This window comes from Ambystoma mexicanum, chromosome 1p (assembly GCF_040938575.1).
Source record: "Ambystoma mexicanum isolate Mex_15411 chromosome 1p, UKY_AmexF1_1, whole genome shotgun sequence".
NCBI lineage: Eukaryota > Metazoa > Chordata > Amphibia > Caudata > Ambystomatidae > Ambystoma > Ambystoma mexicanum.
The window spans coordinates 839,981,229-839,999,088 of record NC_090921.1 but is presented as its reverse complement, the minus strand read 5'-3'; the positions used below and the strand labels follow the sequence as shown (position 1 = coordinate 839,999,088).

General features: G+C 52.6%; 1 protein-coding gene across 1 annotated transcript in view; it reads right to left on the bottom strand.

The window, feature by feature from the left end:
- Nucleotides 1–17,860, bottom strand: part of CCT3 (chaperonin containing TCP1 subunit 3) — a 538,625-nt gene that overhangs the window by 195,194 nt on the left and 325,571 nt on the right. Inside the window, exon 11 of the mRNA XM_069652818.1 lies at nt 13,124–13,304. Coding sequence (XP_069508919.1) covers nt 13,124–13,304 — 181 coding nt within the window. The remainder of the gene's footprint in view (nt 1–13,123; nt 13,305–17,860) is intronic.

Sequence of the window (17,860 nt, the reverse complement as noted above, 5' to 3'; positions counted from 1 at the left end):
GGACAACCCTGCCCTTCTGGAATACAGTGAAGGGTGGCTTAACTGAAAGTGCCTGTAACTCACTCACTCTGCGAGCGGAAGTGACCGCAACCAAAAATACAGTTTTAAGAGTTAACAGTCTCAAAGGGCATGAATGCAAAGGCTCAAACGGAGCATCCATCAGCAACTTGATGACAAGGTTCAAATCCCAACAGGGCACCTGGAAAGGTGACGGAGGGAACACTTTAGTGAGCCCTTTTAGAAACTGAGAAAGTAAAGGAATTTTAAAATAAGAACACTCTTCAGACGAGCGCTTCAATATGGACAGCGCCGCCAGGTAACCTTTAACAGTACCCACTTGCAAGCCCCTGTGGGCTAAAGAAATCAAAAAAGAAAGAACCACAGGAATGTCACATGCAAAAGGATCCACATTCTTAACCTTGCACCAGTCGCAGAGCTTTCGCCAACGGCAACGGTACAGGGACTTTGTTGCGGGCCTTCTGGCCGAAAGCAACACCTCCATCATGTCTTCAGGGAGGTCCCAATCCTTATACCTCAACCTTTCAGAAACCAAACGTGAAGGTTGAGGGATCCGACCTCTGGATGGAGAACCTGACCCCCCCCCCCCCCCCATCTCCCGTGAGAGCAGATCACCTCGGTAGGGAAGACGACGTGGAGGGCAGATGGACAAGTCGAGAAGGTCCGGGTACCACGTCCTCCGGGCCCACGCCGGAGCAATGAGGATCATCCAGGAACCGAACCTTCATAACCTCCGCAGCACTTGCGGGACGGGGACTGGAGGAAACGCGTACAGCAGTGGGAAAGACTACTCCACCATGAACGCGTCTAAGGCTCCTTTTGGAGGAAATTCCCGCAAGCAGAACCTTGCACTTCCGGTTGACACTGGAGGCTAAGAGATCCACTTCAGGGATGCCCCAAAGGGCAAAGAACTCCAAGAGAATCTCCTGAGCCAACTCCCACTCTTGAGAGATCGTGCCCTGCCTGCTTAGAGCATCCCCAGTCTCGTTTTCGTGTCTGGCCAGATGAACTGCCGAGATCGAAACTTCCTGCTGGATTGCCTAGAACCAGAGCTGCATCGCTTCCTGCACAGAGGAAGTAACCCCCCCCCCCCTTTTTTTTTCGCACAGTCGGCAGAAAAGCCTTCAGGGCAAGCCTGACTGCCCTCAGCTCCAACAGATTGATATGGACTCTAGACTCCGACGGAGACTAACGACCGCTGACTGTCAACTCGTTGGCATGAGCTCCCCATCCGGTGAGGAATGCGTCCGTCAGGATCGTCACCTCCGGCAAGGGGAGCCAAAATGGAACCCCTTCAGCTGATTGTATTCGACGGTCCACCACAGAAGGTCCTCGGTGACCGAGGACGGCACCTGAACAGGGTCCAACATCCTGCCGGAGGACTGCGACCACTGGAGCTTGAGTGCCCATTGCAAAGATCTCATCCGCAACCTGGCCTCTGGCACCAGAAGAATGCAGGATGCCATGAGGCCGAGCAATCTCAAGAACTCGAACGCAGGGAGACTCTGGGCATGTTGAAACTTGTGCACCATCTTCTGAATGTGATGAGCCCTCACATGGGGAGGAAAACACTGCCCCAGGGATGTGTCGAGCACTGCTCCGATGTACTGGAGCATCTAAGATGGTGTCAAATGGGACTCCTTTAAGTTGAGGGAGAAGCCTAGCTTGTGGAGGGAGTGGGAGGTGACTGACAGATGATCAAGGACTTGCTTGGGAGAGCGCGCCCTGATCAATCGTCCAGGCAGGGGTAGACGTGAATCCCCCCCCTTTCCTGAGATGCGCTGCCACCACTACCATGAGCTTGGTAAAGATCCTCGGGGCGGAGGTCAATCCGAACGGCAGGACCCAAAACTGAAAGTGTGAGTCGCCAACCGCGAACCTCAGGTACTTCTTGTGCTTTGGATGGATCGGCACATGAAAATAAGTGTCCTTGAGGACGAGAGACACCAACCAGTCATGAAGTTGAAGGTCCTGGAGGACGAGAGAGTGTAACCATCTTGAACTTGTCCTTCCTGAGGAGTGTGTTCAAACCGCGCAGTCTCAATCCCCCGTCTTTCTTGGAAATCAAAAAATAAGGGGGAATACCATCCCTTGTTCCTCTTCGGCTACAGGCACCAGTTATGGCGCCTTTCTCCAGCAGGGATTGAATTTCCTGCGCAAGGAGCGGACCCGGACTCTTCAAAGAGAAATTCCCCGGTGGATTGTTGAGGCTTCTGCCGGAAAAGACGACAGTAGCCGTGGGCTATGATCTCCAGAACCCACACATCTGAAGTAATGGCACGCCACTCTACAAGATACTGCGCCAGCCTTCCCCCCAACCGGCGAACCATGGGACATGGCCTCATGACTGAGCTGAAGCGGCGTTGGCAAAGAGGCAACTGCCCGAGTGGCCTTGGCACCTTGAGTACCTTGTTTTCCACCTCTGGCACTCCTACAGTGGCCCCTTTGACTGGCAGCTCCTTTCTGTTTACCAAAGGAGAAGTAATAACGAAAGGAACCTCGCCTCCATTGCTGTCCCCTAGGACGAAAAGGCAGAGGTTGTCGAACTGCAGCGCCCAACGACTTTGCTGCAGCTTTGGAGGTCTGCAACCTCTCAAGGCTTTCGTCAGCCTTACTGCCAAAAAGATGTTCCCCGTCAAAGGACATGTCGAGGACCCGGGCCTCCACATCAGGAGCAAACCCCCGACTTCTGCAACCACGCAAACCTGCGTATCACGGTGCTCGCCGCCATGGACCGTTGACGCAATCTGCCATGTCCAAACCCGACTGAACGGCCTCACACATGGCATCCTTGCCATCCTGGACCATAGCAAGGAAACCATCCCGTTCGACCCCTTCGGGAATATGTTCAGCCGCTAAGGAAACAGTTCCACAGAGTGTGCGTGTTCTGAGACAAGGCACATACGGAGTTGGCCGCCTGAAGCGCCATACCCACTGAAGAAAACACTTTCTTCACCCAACCATCAAAACATTGGTTGTCCCCCATCAGGAGGGATGGTAGGATACGACGCCTGCTTTGCTGGGGCTGTAGCCACCTGCACCACCAAACTCTCCGGAGTGGGGTGCTTGGTCAAGTAGCAGGGGTCGCTACTGGCTGGGCGGTATTTTCGCAGCAAAGACTTGCCCACTGCCGGGAGACTCTCCGGAGCAGTCCAAGCTGCCGCCAACCTCCTCTGTAGAGCCATATGGAACGGCAGTACCGGGTCAGTTGGTGGACCGTGGTCGAGGATATCCGCAAGGTCATTCTGAAGAAAATCCCCTGGGGGAGCAGACCACCCCAAGTACTCGGTGACCCTAGACATAAGACGCCGGTACGAGGAGTCTGCATGAGTGCCAGGCTGAGGCCTACAAAACTCCACCTCCGGAGAGGTGTCCAGACCACTGACGTCGTGCAGGGACTGACACAGGTCCTCAATTTAACTATGGCCCAAGAGAATCTCATCTGGCACCGTATCAGGAACCATGCCATCATCAGAGCCCTCATCCACCTCCGAAATAAACTCAAGATGGCGGTAATAAGGCGCAGAATGTGGAACAAAGCCATGCTTGACCTTGGCCAGAGCCTTTCTAGGGGGCTCCACCGTGCCCCAGGGCACCCCCGTCGAAACAGCCTCTAAAGGCATCGAGTGAATTGGCGTCAACAGCATCGACACAGGCCTCGAGGGCGGAGCCCCGAGCGTGTCCCTCGACTGCCTTGGCGCCGATGGCGTCAACGACTTCTTCGGAGGCAGAGCCTCGAAAGAGTCAGTCGACGACCTCGGCGCCACAGTCGATGTCTTCCTCGAAGACACCACACGGCCTCGAGCACGTCGAGGACCGGGACCTGGAACGGGCATGACGAGAACGATTCCCCTTTCCCGCGAATCGTGCCGACCACCCGAGCCCGAAGGCATACGAGCAGTGTCTCAACCGATCCCAATCGGAGGCGCGGACGGACCAGTGCCCTGCGATTCGAGAATCGCTAACATTTTCTTCCCAAAGGAAGCCCATTCCTCCAGCGCAGCATGCTTGGTGGGATAAGCGACCTGCCGACGGGCAGGGTTGGGGAAGGCGACCGATGACCGCCCTTCCGGGAGTGCCTCGAAGAGGCAGAGGAGTGGCGGGACCTACTCCGGGACCTTCCGACGACGATGCAGAGAGTCACCCCTCGAATCGTCCTTCGAAAGCCCTGCAGACCTCTACTTCCGTGGCTGGGACACCTTACCTACCGACAGTTTCTTCTTGCGCTCCCCCAACGCTTTGGACGTAAGTGACTGGCAGTCGACAATCATCCGTGTCATGGGCCTCCCCGAGGCAGCAGAGGCAGGCGTCGTGCGGGTCCGTCAGCGACATCTTGGACCCGCAGTCTCTGCACTTCTTAAAGCCCGGACGCGGGGTGGAAGACAAGGTAGACATCTTACAAAGGAAAACTTCACAAACTAAAAGGTTCTAAGAACCGATGAAGAACAAACTCCAGAGAGTCGAGGCGTGCCGAGATCTCCGAAGCGAACACGTTCGCGGAAAAAAACGGAACTGAGGCTACGGGCGTCGTGCGTCCTACTTATAACATCGTGACGTCAGCCGTCGGAGGAGGTCCTCGAAGGCGGCGTATCGACGTAGGAAGATTTTCTGAAGCAGCACAGCTGTGGTGATCAATGTCATAGATTTGGAATAAGTCGGAGGACCCAATCCCCTCAAAAGTATATTTGCATTTTCTACATGTTAAATAATGCAAGCCTTTAGGCCTCAAACTTGCTTGCTAATCAGCAATGGGCTAGGAAGTCAAGTGGACCAAATACCAATAGGACATGCAAACTTAAATACATCATTACATAAGAGACCATGTCCCATTCTCCCAAACCTTTGTAAGCCGATTAAGGAGACTCAGTGTTCTGTGGAAGTATGGGTTATGAATCTCATTTGAGATAGAGCCTTTAATCTCTTCAACAATCATCCCTCATTTTCCCCCAATCCAAGATTAGGGAACATCACCATTTAGCCACTCGCGACTAGTGTTCGGCAGAATTGCATGCAGTACCCTCTGGGACCACCACATACAATTAGTACTACAGGTGTAAGCCAAACCAAGCTTTGGTATAAGTCTGTACTACACAGTTTTTGTTAGCAAGCTGAGCAGCCAGGCTTACCTCAAGAGGGAATATGAGCAGTAAAAGATGTTACACAGAGGTCTTACAATCACAGTGGTTCAAGTAGACACTTGAGGTTTCTTGGTAAAACACTATTAATTTATTACACAATCATTTAGAAAACATTCACTAGAAGGAGACAACTTAATAATATCATACACAAACCCACTTCAGTACCAAACCAATACATTTCTGAGTAAATTAGGCACCCCTGAAATAGGAACAAAATGGCATTTCCGTCACTTTAGATAGGAGTACAAAGGCACAAGTTAATAAAATAGATCAAATACTTTTAGGCAGTGCAAATAGTTTCAGTTCGCTAGAGGACTCGAATCAGTTGAATCAGCCTAGGCCAAAGGCCAAAGTCAATGGGCTAGTGTCTTGGATAGGGAAGAGGAATTCTTGTAGTAAACGGTAAAGTCTTTGCCAAAGTTCTCAGAAGTAGTTTGTAAGAAAAAGAATCATAGGTTGGGTCACAAACTGATTAGGCCTGCAAGTTGGGAAAGTTTCACGAACCACCGCGAGAGGCAAGTTCTCTCAATAGGGTTGGCACACTACCTTAACATGAAGAAAAGACGCAGCTGAAGACGTTGGTTACTGGCAGTTCCTGCAGATCTCACTGTTCCGGAGCCTCAGTCGTGGGGACAAGAGGAAGGACATTGGGGGACTCCTGCACTGGGACTGGTCAAACAAGCTGGCAAATGGAAGATCTTCGCTTCGTGTAGCTGTAGTCAAGCACACAAGCTGGTGTCGTTCCCCCTGGTTAAACCTACCCAGCTCCGAGAATGGTATCCAGGTGGCTTACGAGTTGATTGGTCCTACCAACTCAAACATTGAAGGGGCTTCTCTGTCTAGATGAACTTGGCAATTCGGAACTGCAGCAGGGCTTCACCGGGCAAACCAATGGTCCAGGAATTGCAGCAGCCGCCCTCTTCAAGCTCGTCTTTGGTTCTTCCAAGCCTAGAGACTCGCCTTTTAAACAGTTTTCTCCCTTTCACATGGTGGCAGTCCTTGCCGGACAGTCAGCCAACCAATCACGCCAAAGTGCATTTGGGTCTCCTACGAGACTAAGCACAGGGAGTTTCGGGCACATTCCTCACTTCCTGCCCACCCCAGACACTCCGGCACCAGAGGCAGTCTTCAGTCCTGAAGCCCGCCAAAGGCCTAACAAAAGGGACCAACCCTGGTTTGGCACGCAGAGACCAACTCTAGAAGGCCCTTTCCAAAAACAAAAACACAGCGAAAAAGACAACCGGGACCTGTTTAAAGAAAGGGGTTCAAGGCGCCATCTTGAAAGACATGGCTCCCGCGATTTTTAGCTACCGGTGCTTGTGGTCTGGAAAAATCATGGTAGTAAGTTGTAAAACCACTGCCACCAGCCATTTTCCAATAGGAAAGGGTAGCATTTGACTGCTATGCGAGTTTCTAGACACAGGGGATACTAGGTAACCCCCCAGCACTCTATAGGAAGATAGTGTGTGCTGGGTCTAGGAATTTAAAAAGATTTTACTAGTCAATTTAACCTTACATTCTCTGGGAAATGGTAGTTTATCCCAGAAAAGGTATTTAAACATTTTGGAAGTCTAAAAGACATCCCTTTGTCACTGCAACACACAAAAAGATGGTGCCTATGGAGTTATCTAAGGAACAAGTTACTTACCTGTAACTGTTGTTCTCCAGCATGGGTCTGGCATGGATTCACATGCTCATGAATATTCCCCGTCGTCAGGCTGGGAATCCTCGGTAAAGAAAAAACCAGTATCAGTTTCATTTCTGATCTGTCTTTCTTAGTAATAACCAATCACTGGTCTCTGCGTCATACTGACCACAGCCAATGACTGCCCTCTACCTAAGCACCGCCTCTGGCAGCCATCTTCAGATTTGGAAGCACGTGAAGTGGCAGTATGACCAAGTGAAGAGCCGCAGAGGGGTAGGCGGGAGGGTTCGCATGTGAATCCATGCCAGACCCATGCTGGAGAACAACAGTTACAGGTAAGTAACTTGTTCCTTCTCCAGCATGGGGTCTGGCATGGATTCACATGCTCATGAATAAAGAATACAAAGCAGTACACACATGCACAACCACGGGAGGTGGCAAAGGCTCAACATTAAGCATTGCATCAAACTCAACATTAAGCATCTTACCTCCTCACCAGGCTCACCTCAGGCGAACAGGTTGCGCAGCACTGCTTGGCCGACCCTGGACTCCTCCCTGGAATCCCGATCGATGCAGTAGAACTTCGTGAAGGTGTGCGTCGACCTCCACGTAGCAGCCCTGCATGTCCAGCAGGGGCACACCAGAAAGGAACTCCGTGGTAGCTGCGATCGCTCTGGTGGAATGGGCTCTCGGATGGCCAGGCAGCGGTCGGTTTGCCAACCGATGACAGTACATGATACAGCCGGAGAGCCATCTAGAAATGGAAGCCTTCGAGAGAGCCTTCCCCCGATTGACAGGTCCAAAGTTCACAAAGAGTTGTGACGTCTTCCGAAAACACTTCGTGCGGTCCACGTAGAACTTCAGCGCTCTAGCCACATCCAGCGAGTGCAAAGTTCTCTCAGCCGGCGACGAAGGCGACGGGAAGAATACAGGCAACACCAAGGGTTCGTTGAGGTGGAAGTCTGACGAAACCTTGGGCATGAAGGAGGGGTGCGTCCTGAGCACTACCCTCGTGTCGTGGAAAGTCAAGTACGGGGCCTTGCAGGAAAGGGCCTGGATCTCTCCCACCCGTCGTGCGGAGGTGATGGCCACAAGAAACGCTGTTTTCCACGACAGAAACTTCAACGGGGCCGAGTGCAGAGCCTCGAACGGAGGTCCCATGAGCTTGGTCAGCACCACGTTGAGCTCCCACGCTGGGGCCGGAGCCTTCACCGGCGGGAACGATCTGAACAGTCCGTTCATGAACTCTTTCACCAGACGATGAGACCACAAGGACGTCCGCCCCGTGGTTCTGGTGTATCGGGAGATCGCAGCAAGATGAATCTTGATGGACGCGTGTGCCAGTCCAGCTTTGGCCAGCGTCAGCAGGTACGGCAGTACTTGGGGAGCCGTAATCCGTAGAGGGTTAATCTTCTGTGCGTGGCACCAGACAGAGAACCTCTTCCATTTGTGTCCGTAGCATTTAAGAGTCGAGGACGCCCTGGCCTTTGCAAGAACTTCTCTGCAGTCGGCCGGTATGTCGTATCCTCCAAACTCTAGCGCTGCAGGAGCCAGGCCTGCAAGTTCAGCGATTTCGGGTCGTGGTGGAGGATGGCGCCTCCTTCCCTGGAGAGCAGATCCGCATCCACCGGCAGCTTGATTGGCGGGGACGCTGACAAGTCCAGAAGGTCCGGGAACCATATCTGCCTCGGCCACGCAGGTGCGACGAGGATCATCCTGCACCGTGACCTCTTGAGCTGGTTGACGAGCCGGATTAGCAGTGGCAAAGGAGGGAACGCGTAGAGGAACAGGCCCTCCCAGGGGAACGAGAAAGCATCGCCCATGCTCCTCGCCTGGGGAAACCTGCTGGCGAACCTCCGGCACTTGGAGTTCGTCGCCGTCGCGAACAGGTCGATCTGGGGTGTGCCCCACCGTCGGAAGAGGCGATCCACTAGATCCTGCCTTAGTTCCCACTCGTGGCACGAGCGCAGCTCCCTGCTGAGTGAGTCGGCGATGGTGTTTTTTATCCCTGCCAGATGAAACGGCACCAGAAACATCCCTTGGGCGACTGCCCAATGCCACAGGTCCTGCGCCTCCTTGGACAGTGCTGGGGACCTAATTGCGCCCCGTTTTCTGATGTAAAACATGGTGGTGGTGTTGTCGGTGAAGATCCTCACCACCTTGCCCTTGAGGGACGGGAAGAAGGACCCGAGGGCCCAAAACACTGCACGGAGCTCCAGGACGTTGATATGTAAGGATTTCTCCGTCGGGAGCCAAAGGCCGCTTGCGTGCAGATTTTCGGTGTGCGCTCCCCACCCTTCCAGGGAGGCATCCGTGGTCACTGTCTCCTGGTGGGCTGGGGTCTGGAAGTCCATGCCCGCCGTCAGATGCGCGCAGGTGCCCCACCACCGGATCGCTCGTCGGAAACTCTCGTCGAGTGTGATCCTTTCCTCGAAGCTGCCCGTCGTTTGGATCCAGCGTGCGTCCAGGAACTCCTGCAACGGGCGCATCCGGAGCCTGCACATGGGAATGAGGTAGATGCAGGAAGACATCATTCCGAGGAGGGACTTGATGGACCTCACCTTGGCCGCGTCGGCCACCAACATCCGCTGCACCTTGCCCAGGATCGTCCTGGTCCTCTCCTCCGACGGGGAGGCCAGAAGGGACACTGTGCTGAGCCTCGCTCCCAGAAACAGAGCGTCTTGCGCAGGTACCAGGTGGGATTTGGCGTAGTTCACGGAGAATCCCAGGTCCGTGAGAAGTTGGACGGTCCTTGCCGTGTGAACCACGGCGAGCTCCCTTGTCTTGGCTCGGATGAGCCAGTCGTCCAGGTAGGGGTAGACGTGGATCCCTTTGCGGCGCAGCTGAGCCGCCACCGGTGCGAGGCACTTGGTGAACACCCTGGGTGCCGACCGTAGTTCCAAGGGGAGGGCTTTGAACTGGTAATGACGCCCTTGGACCACAAACCTGAGGCATTTTCGGTGCCCCTTCAGGATGGGAATATGGAAGTAGGCATCCTCCAAATCCAACGACGACAGGAAGTCTCCTTCCTCCAGCTGACCCAGGACGTGCTGGAGGGTGACCATCCGGAACTTTTGCGCCTTGATGAACTTGTTCAGACGTCGCAGGTCCAGGATGGGGCGCCATCCCCCCCCCCCCCCCCCCGTCTTCTTCTTCACGAGGAATTATCTCGAGTAGACTCCGGAGCCCCGAAGCCTCTTTGGGACGAGTTCGATGGCGCCCTTCTTGAGCATCGCCTTCACCTCCAGGAGAAGTTGAGGGACATGAAGTTCTTTCCTGGCCACGGGGGGGACGCGCGGACACTTTCTTTGAAACATGAGCGCGTGGCCCCGGGCCAAGGCGTCCAGCACCCAACGGTCAGTGGAGATGGACTCCCACACACTGACGAAGCTCGCCAGCCGGCCTCCCACCGTGGTGCTTCGGTGGGGGCCCGACCCCCCGGCCGGTTCAATCCTGCTTCGACGAGGCTTTACCGCCTTGTCCTTGGCGACGACGGCGGGGTCCGCCAGACTTGCCTCGTCCTCTGTAGGCCTCCTGAGACGACGAGCGGGCCGCTTGACGGTAGGAGGAGAAACCGCCACCGGAACCTTTGGAGGTGCCCTTGCCTCCGCTGCTCCGAAAGGGCGTCCGTCGTTGTTGCAGAACTCCAAGGGCCCGGGCCGTCTCGGTGTCCGCTTTAATGGCCTGAAGGGAATCGTCCACTGTTTTCCCAAACAGGTTGTTCCCATCGAAGGGCATGTCCAGGACTCTGGTCTGAACGTCTTGACGGAAGTCCGTAGCCTTGAGCCATCCACGCCGCCTAAGGCAAACGCCGTTGCCCAACTGGCGGAACCCAGTGTCGGCGATGTCCGTCGCAACGGTAATGGCGTGGTCTGAAGCCACCTCACCTTCCTGCAGGATCTCCAGGGCCTCTGCCCTCTTGTCGTCCGGCAAGAAGTCCAGCAGGGGAGCCAGTTTGTACCAGAACTCCCTGTCGTATCGGGCCACGATAGCCAAGGCGTTGGCAGCTTTAATGGTCGTCGCTGCAGACGAGATGACTCTGCGTCCCATAGCGTCCAATTTCTTTCCCTCGCCGTCCGGTGGGGAAGTCGATGTGGAGGCCGCACCCCCCCCCCCCCCGCTTTTTTCCTGGCCGCCGCGGAGACGACGGAGTCCAGGGTAGGCTGCGCCCGGAGGCACAGGGGGGCCGTGTCCGGGACCCGGTACTTTTTCTCGTACCGGTCTCTTCTAGCTGGCGTCGTGGAAGGGTTCTTGAGGAGGGTGAGGCCCTCATCCCAAATGTCGTCCAATAGAGGCACCGCGAGGACCGTCTTCCTCTTGGCCTCGCGCCGCTGTTAAAGGAAACCTTCCTTCTCCTCAGGGCAGAGTTGGAAAAGCTCGGATGCCCTGGCGATCATTGAGTGGAACGATCCAATCTCGTCGGGCGGAGAAGCCCTGGTGGGAGGCGACGACGGTACATCCTCGTCGTATACCTCGTCGTCCGTACCCGTCGCTGCCGTGTCAGTCCCCGTATCATCCCCTCGGGTGGACGGGGAGGAGGGCTGGAAGGGGCGCGACGGCTGAAAAGGAGGTGGAGGGTGGGTCCTTCATTTCTTGGTAGGGGGAACACCAGAAGGTCCCGGTTCTGGGTCCTCCGACGGGAGAGGTTCCGTCGGCAACGGTAGACACGTCCTTATCTCTGAGCATAAGGACTGTATAGCCAACAAAATGGCCGCCGAGTTGTCTCGCGGCGCTGGCAGAGGGGAATCCGACGGGCGATCAGGGGCCCCGTCGGTACCCTCGACGATGTCGTCGTCACCTGCGTCGGGATCCATCCCGACGGGCCGGTCTTCTTCCACGCCAAGGCCGTGGCTTAAGACCTCGACCAGCTCCTCCTCCGAGGTTGAGGCCGAATCTACGACGACGCCCTGCCCACCCTTTTTCTTCCCCACGGGGGATTTCACGGGGGTCCTATCAATGGGCACAAAAGAGGACTCTCTCCGAGGTGGCAGGGAGACTGAGCCCAGAGGTCGCCACCACTGGTGTAGCCTCCACAGGCTGAGCCAGGGCCGCCGCGACAGTTTCGATAGAGGGCTTGGCCGGATGGATTAAGGCCTTCACCACCTTAGGTGCGCTCACCGCCTTATCCTTGAGGGGGGGGGGGGGAACACTGCCTCGCTCCCCCTCCGCCTTCGAGCTCGACCGGGGCCTCTCCAGGAGCTTCGCCGGGTGCTCGGCCTTCCTCTTACCCGACCCAGAGCGTTGGCTCGTGGTTGATGGTGCCGAGGAAGGTGCGCCCTGCCTGGCGCCCGTAGAGCCCGACCGTTCGGCGCTCCCGGTGCCAGCGGACTCGCGGTGCTTGGCCTTATGTTGGACCCCCGTCGCCGGGGCGTCCTCTAAGGTCTTAGAAAACCGCTCGGATTTCTTCCTCTTCTTCTCGCCGGACGGGCTCTTCCCTTCTAGCCAGTTGGCGAGACGTTGATGGCGGTCCTTCATGGTCCACTCCGACATGTTGCCGCAAAACGTACAGTCCTTCTCCACGTGCGTCTTGTCCTCATGTAGGCAGTAAAGACAAAAAGAGTGTTCGTCCTCCTTGAAGACTTTCTGCAGCTGGCATCCAGGGCAGACCCTGAACAGCTTTCCGGGCGTCGAGCTTCCCTTCTCCTGGGCCATGCCGGGCCTGAGAAACTTCTAGAGTCCTCCAAAAGCGTAGCTCGACAAAAACTTCACCCTTGAGGGGGGCAGACGAATCCGACACGGGTCCCTGTTGATCGGATGGAGAGTCGGTGGAGCTTGAGGCTCTTTTGACCGAAAAAACGAAGTTTTTGAGAAAAAACGTGAAAAAAATAGCACTAACGCTCGAGAGCAATAGCACGAGGATCCCAACACATGAACGTGCGGTAAAAATCTGAAGATGGCTGCCAGAGGCAGTGCTTAGGTAGAGGGCAGTCATTGGCTGTGGTCAGTATGCCGCAGAGACCAGTGATTGGTTATTACTACGAAAGACAGATCAGAAACGAAACTGATACTGGTTTTTTCTTTACCGAGGATTCCCAGCCTGACGACGGGGAATATTCATGAGCATGTGAATCCATGCCAGACCCCATGCTGGAGAAAACTCCATAATCAAAGAACACAAGGGTAAAACACATCAAAATACATGTGTGAAAAAAGACTCACAATCTTTTCCAGGTAAAAAAATCAAGTCCTCAAAAATCCAGGAAAGTTGCTGGGGGTCTCCAAGGTGAAGGGAATTAAAACATTTATGAGTATTCGCCCCAACAACTATCAGTTAAGGAGAAAGTAAATATGTACATCAGAAACAAGACAGATACCAACTTACAGCTAGAATTTCCTTGCTAGCTCCCCGAAGAAGAATAGTACAAGCTTTTGGGTCTTTGCATTCTGTGATGTAGGTAAAATATTCATCGCCAATTTTTTTAACTTCAAACAGCCCCGCTCCAGTGCCAATATCGTCATCGCGCAACTCATCAGTACGACTGGCAATACGAGCTCCACATGCCCTAAAAGAAACAAAAAGATAATCAATTTAGGTCCCAGCCAAACCCACACAGTATTCACAAACACCTTCATATTAACAGATCTGGCACTTGTACAGCAGTAACAGTTACTTACTGTTGGGACTGATTTTCTATAATGTGGACAGATGTATAGAAGGCCAACCTTGTATTATGACGGGGACAACTCTGGGGGATGTAGCCAAACCAGTTTAAGGTAGCCAAGTGAGTCGTCTAAAGTCTCAAGAGTTGGTGAGCTTGTAAGGGGGTCCACAATGAAATGGTCAAGCAACGCACTTAGACAACTCAGTATAAATAAACTTCTTTATGGCCAAACTGAAAAATGACTACAGTTATTATTACTTAAAAACAAAAACATTTAGATATTCAGAAATGTGTTCATTCCCTTCTACCTTAGAGACCCCAGCTCTTTTTGCTGGACCTTAGGACTTCAGTTCTAACCTGGAGCGAGTGAGACCCGTTTCCCCCACTCATGTATTTTTCTGTGATTGGGAATCTTTCTTGTGACTTTGGAGTCCGACAAACTCCATAGGCATCACCCGATTCCTCCCCCTGCTGCGTCCGCCTGTAGTTGCAGCAATGGTTCTTAGCAGGTTGGATTACTACAACTCTGTACCTCGCTCAGTCCAAGGGGCTGATGGGTAGATTGCAGCGCCTGCAGAACCTGGCTGCCAGGCTGGCAATGGGCACTCCATATGGGTCTCATAACCCTGGTACTCCGTCCTCTTCATTGGCTTCCGGTGGCACAGCATGTTAAATTTAAGTCGCTGTGCATCGTTCACCGGGCTCTCCTTGGCCAGGGGGGCAGAGTATCTGTGCTAAATTTGAGCAGTACATCCCCAACCGTCCATTGCGCTCAGTTTCAGCAGGTCTGCTATCGGTGCCTCCCTATCGCCGTTCGCGTCTAGGTGGTCTGGCTTTTTCTATTACTGCGTCTCAACTATCACAGTCTTAAATTGACTCTGAAGTCACTATCCAATCACCTAGCCTTTCAGAAGGCTCTGAAGACCTATCTCTTCTAGGTATATTTGTTTTTGGCTGGGTGCCTCCTTGCCTGTAGTCTTCCTCCTCAGCGCTAAGATACCCTTTGGTGAACGGACGCTCAATAAATAACGTTAACATCTTTATATTGTGACACAGCACCTTCAGTGCAGTGGCACAGGGAAGTCTTTCAGATTTCCCAAAGGTTTAAATACCTTCTCTTGGTGAAACTACCGTTTCCAAGAGCAGTAAAGTGAAATTGACTTTACTTACATTTTATAACTTTCTAGACCAAGCACACAACATCTTAGAATAGGGTGTTTGAGGGGTTACTTAGTATTGCTTTTTGTCTAGTTTCTCATGTAACATTTTTATGTTACCCCCGGTCTACAATTAATGGCTGGTGGGAGTGGTTTACTGTTAACTATCACAGTGTGCTTTTACCGCAGGCTGCGTTTGCAGCCTCCATTCGTGAAAATGCCCCCGGTCGTCTTTTCGCCATTTCTTTGTGGAAAGGTCCTTGAGATTTGGTCCCTTTGCTTGTTTAGTCTTCGGCGGGATTCACACGTGAAGCCCGCCTCTGCCTCCAGGGTGTCTGGCGGGGGGAGGAAGAAAGGGAGGTGCCGAAACTCCTGTGCTTAGTCTCTTAGGAAACAGGAATGCACTCCTAGGTGATTGGCTGGCTGTCCGGCAAGAACAGTCAATCCTTCTGGGTGATTGACAGCTAGGCTAGAATGAATGGGAGAAACCTGCATAAAAGGGAAGGCTTTTTGGCTTGGACGGCAGTCGACCACTGGACGAAGGAATCCGAAGAAGAACTTGGAAGGGATGCCTGCTGCAACTCCTGGACTGTTGGTTTGCCTGGTGAAGCCCTGCTGGATGTGCTGAAGCTTTGTATTGGCCTCGACTAGAGAAGCCATCCAAGGACGACTTCTCCCCTTGAGCTGGTAGGACCAATCAACTCCAAAGTCAGTCACCTGGACATCCTCTCGGATCTGGTTGAATTTCCACTGCCGTTGCTGCTGGAAAACGTAGAGCCAGGCAGAGGAACACCAGATTGTGCGTTGCTTTTAAGTTGGCCAAGAGCTCCAGGAAGATCCTCCCGACTCCCAGGAAGCAGGACGGATCGCGCCGGAGCCACCTTCTTAGGAAGGGGGAATTAAATGTACTAATTCCCTTCACCTTAGAGACCCCCAGCAACTTTGCTGGATTTTGAGGACTTGATTTTTTTACCTGGAAAGAGTGAGCCTCCCCCCCAATCTTTCATGTATTTTGATGTGTGTTTTTCACTTGTGTTCTTGGATTATGGAGTTCTAGATAACTCCATACGCATCATCTTTTCATGTGTGTTACACAGCACGCTCAGGTTTAGATACCTTCTCTGGGATAAACAGTTTCCCAGATAATGTACAGTGAAATTGGCTTTACTAATCTTTCCAAATTCCTAGACCCAGCACACACCATCTTCCAATGGAGTGCTGGAGGGGTTACATAGTATCCACTGTGTCTAAATTCTCATCTAACAGTCAAATGCTACCCTTTCCTATTGAAAATACTGGTGGCAGAGGTTTTACAACGAACTACCATGATTTTCCCCCGACCGCGAACACTAGTAGCTAAAAATCACATGAGCCATGTTTTTCAAGATGGCGCCTTAAGCCCCTTTGTTTAAACAAGGCCGGTCTTTTTACGCCATTTCTTTTTGGAAAGGTCCTTCTAGAGTTGGTCTATGCGTGCCAAACCAGGTTTGCTCCTTTTGTTCCATCGCCTTTGGCAGGCTTCAGGACTGAAAACCGCCTCTGGCGCCAGAGTGTCTGGGATGGGCAGGAAGTGAAGGAGGTGCCCGAAACTCTGCGCTTAGTCTCCTAGGAGACCCAAATGCACTCTGGCGTGATTGGCTGGCTGACTGTCCGGCAAGGACAGCCATCCTGCTGGGTGAATGGCAGCAAGGCTGGAATGAATGGGAGAGAACTGAATAAAAGGCGAGTATTTTGGCTTGGAAGGCATAGTTGACCACTGGAAGGAAAGAATCGAAGACGAGCTTGAAGAGGACGGCTGTTGCAACTCCTGGACCGTTGGTTTGCCCGGTGAAGCCCGGCTGCAGATCCGAATCGCCAAGTTCATCTCGAAAGATGAGCCCTGTAAGGACGACTTCTCCCTTTCAGTTGGAGCGACCAATCAACTAACCGTAAGCCACCTCGATACCATTCTCAGAGCTGGTTGTCTTTTCCTCAGAGTGCTGCAGGAAACCTAATAACCAGGGAGAGGAACACCAGTCTGTGTGGTTGACTACAGCTACCGGAATTGAAGATTTGCCAGTTGCCAGCTTTGCGACCAGTCCCAGTGCAGGAGTCCTGACATCCTGCCTCTTGTCCCCACAACTGAGGCTCAAGAACAGCGAGATCTGCAGCAACTGTCTTCAGCTGCATCTTATTCTTCATTGTAAGGTACTGCGAAAACCCGACCAAGAGCGATTGCCTCTCACTGCGAAAGTGCTTGGAACTTTTGCAACTTGCAGGTCTAGTCAGCTTGTGATCCAACATATGAAGCTTTCTTTTACGAACTACTTCTGAGAACTTTGGCAAAGACTGTTCCGTTTAACTACCAGAACTGCTTTATCCTATACAAGACTTAAGCCCATCGACTTTGGCCTAACCTATTGCATTGAATTAGCTCCTCTGGTGAACTCCAACTATTTGCACTGTCTAAGAGTAACCAATATTCTTGTTATTAACCCATGCCTTTTTGCTCCTTCTTCTAAGTCCTCTGAATGCCACTTGGCTCCTCCAAAGTAGTTTAAATGCCTCAGACCCATAACATGTAAAGTATTGAAGTATATTTTTGTGTGATATAAATTGCCTTCTACTAGTGAATGTTTTATAACTGAATGCAAAATAAATTAATAAGTGTTTTACCAAGAAACCCTGAGTATGACAATGCATTACTTACCGTAAAAGCATTTCTGATGGTTGTATCCGCTTAGATTCACATGCTGTGATTAGGTCCGACATCCAGTGGTCACTGCGGAGTATTGCATTTTGTTTTTCGTAGTCGAAAAGGGGACGTCGACAAGGCGTGTCTGTAACACTATCCCTATAGTGACGTGTGTTGTACCCACAATCCCTCACGCGTCGAGGTCCCTCTGTTTGTATTTTTCTGCCCTGAGGGAGCCTTCTAGACGTGAGTGAGTACAGAAAAGAGAGCAATATAGAAAGATGTCTATGTTCCTTCCATCCGAGCGGGGAGGAAGGGTGGGCGCATGTGAATCTAAGCGGATACAACCATCAGAAATGCTTTTACGGTAAGTAATGCATTGTCTTCTGATGTTTGTTAATCCGCTTAGAATCACATGCTGTGCATAGACTAGCGAGCAGTACCCGGAGTTGGCGGTGGGTTATGAGAAGGAACAGTAGAGAAAAGATGTCTTAATACTGCCTGTCCCACCTGGGAGTCAGATCTAGAGTGTGCATCTAGACAGTAGTGTTTTGTAAAGGTGTGCACAGAACTCCAGGTAGCCGCTTTGCAGATGGACTCAAGGGGAACATTTGCAATGAATGCTA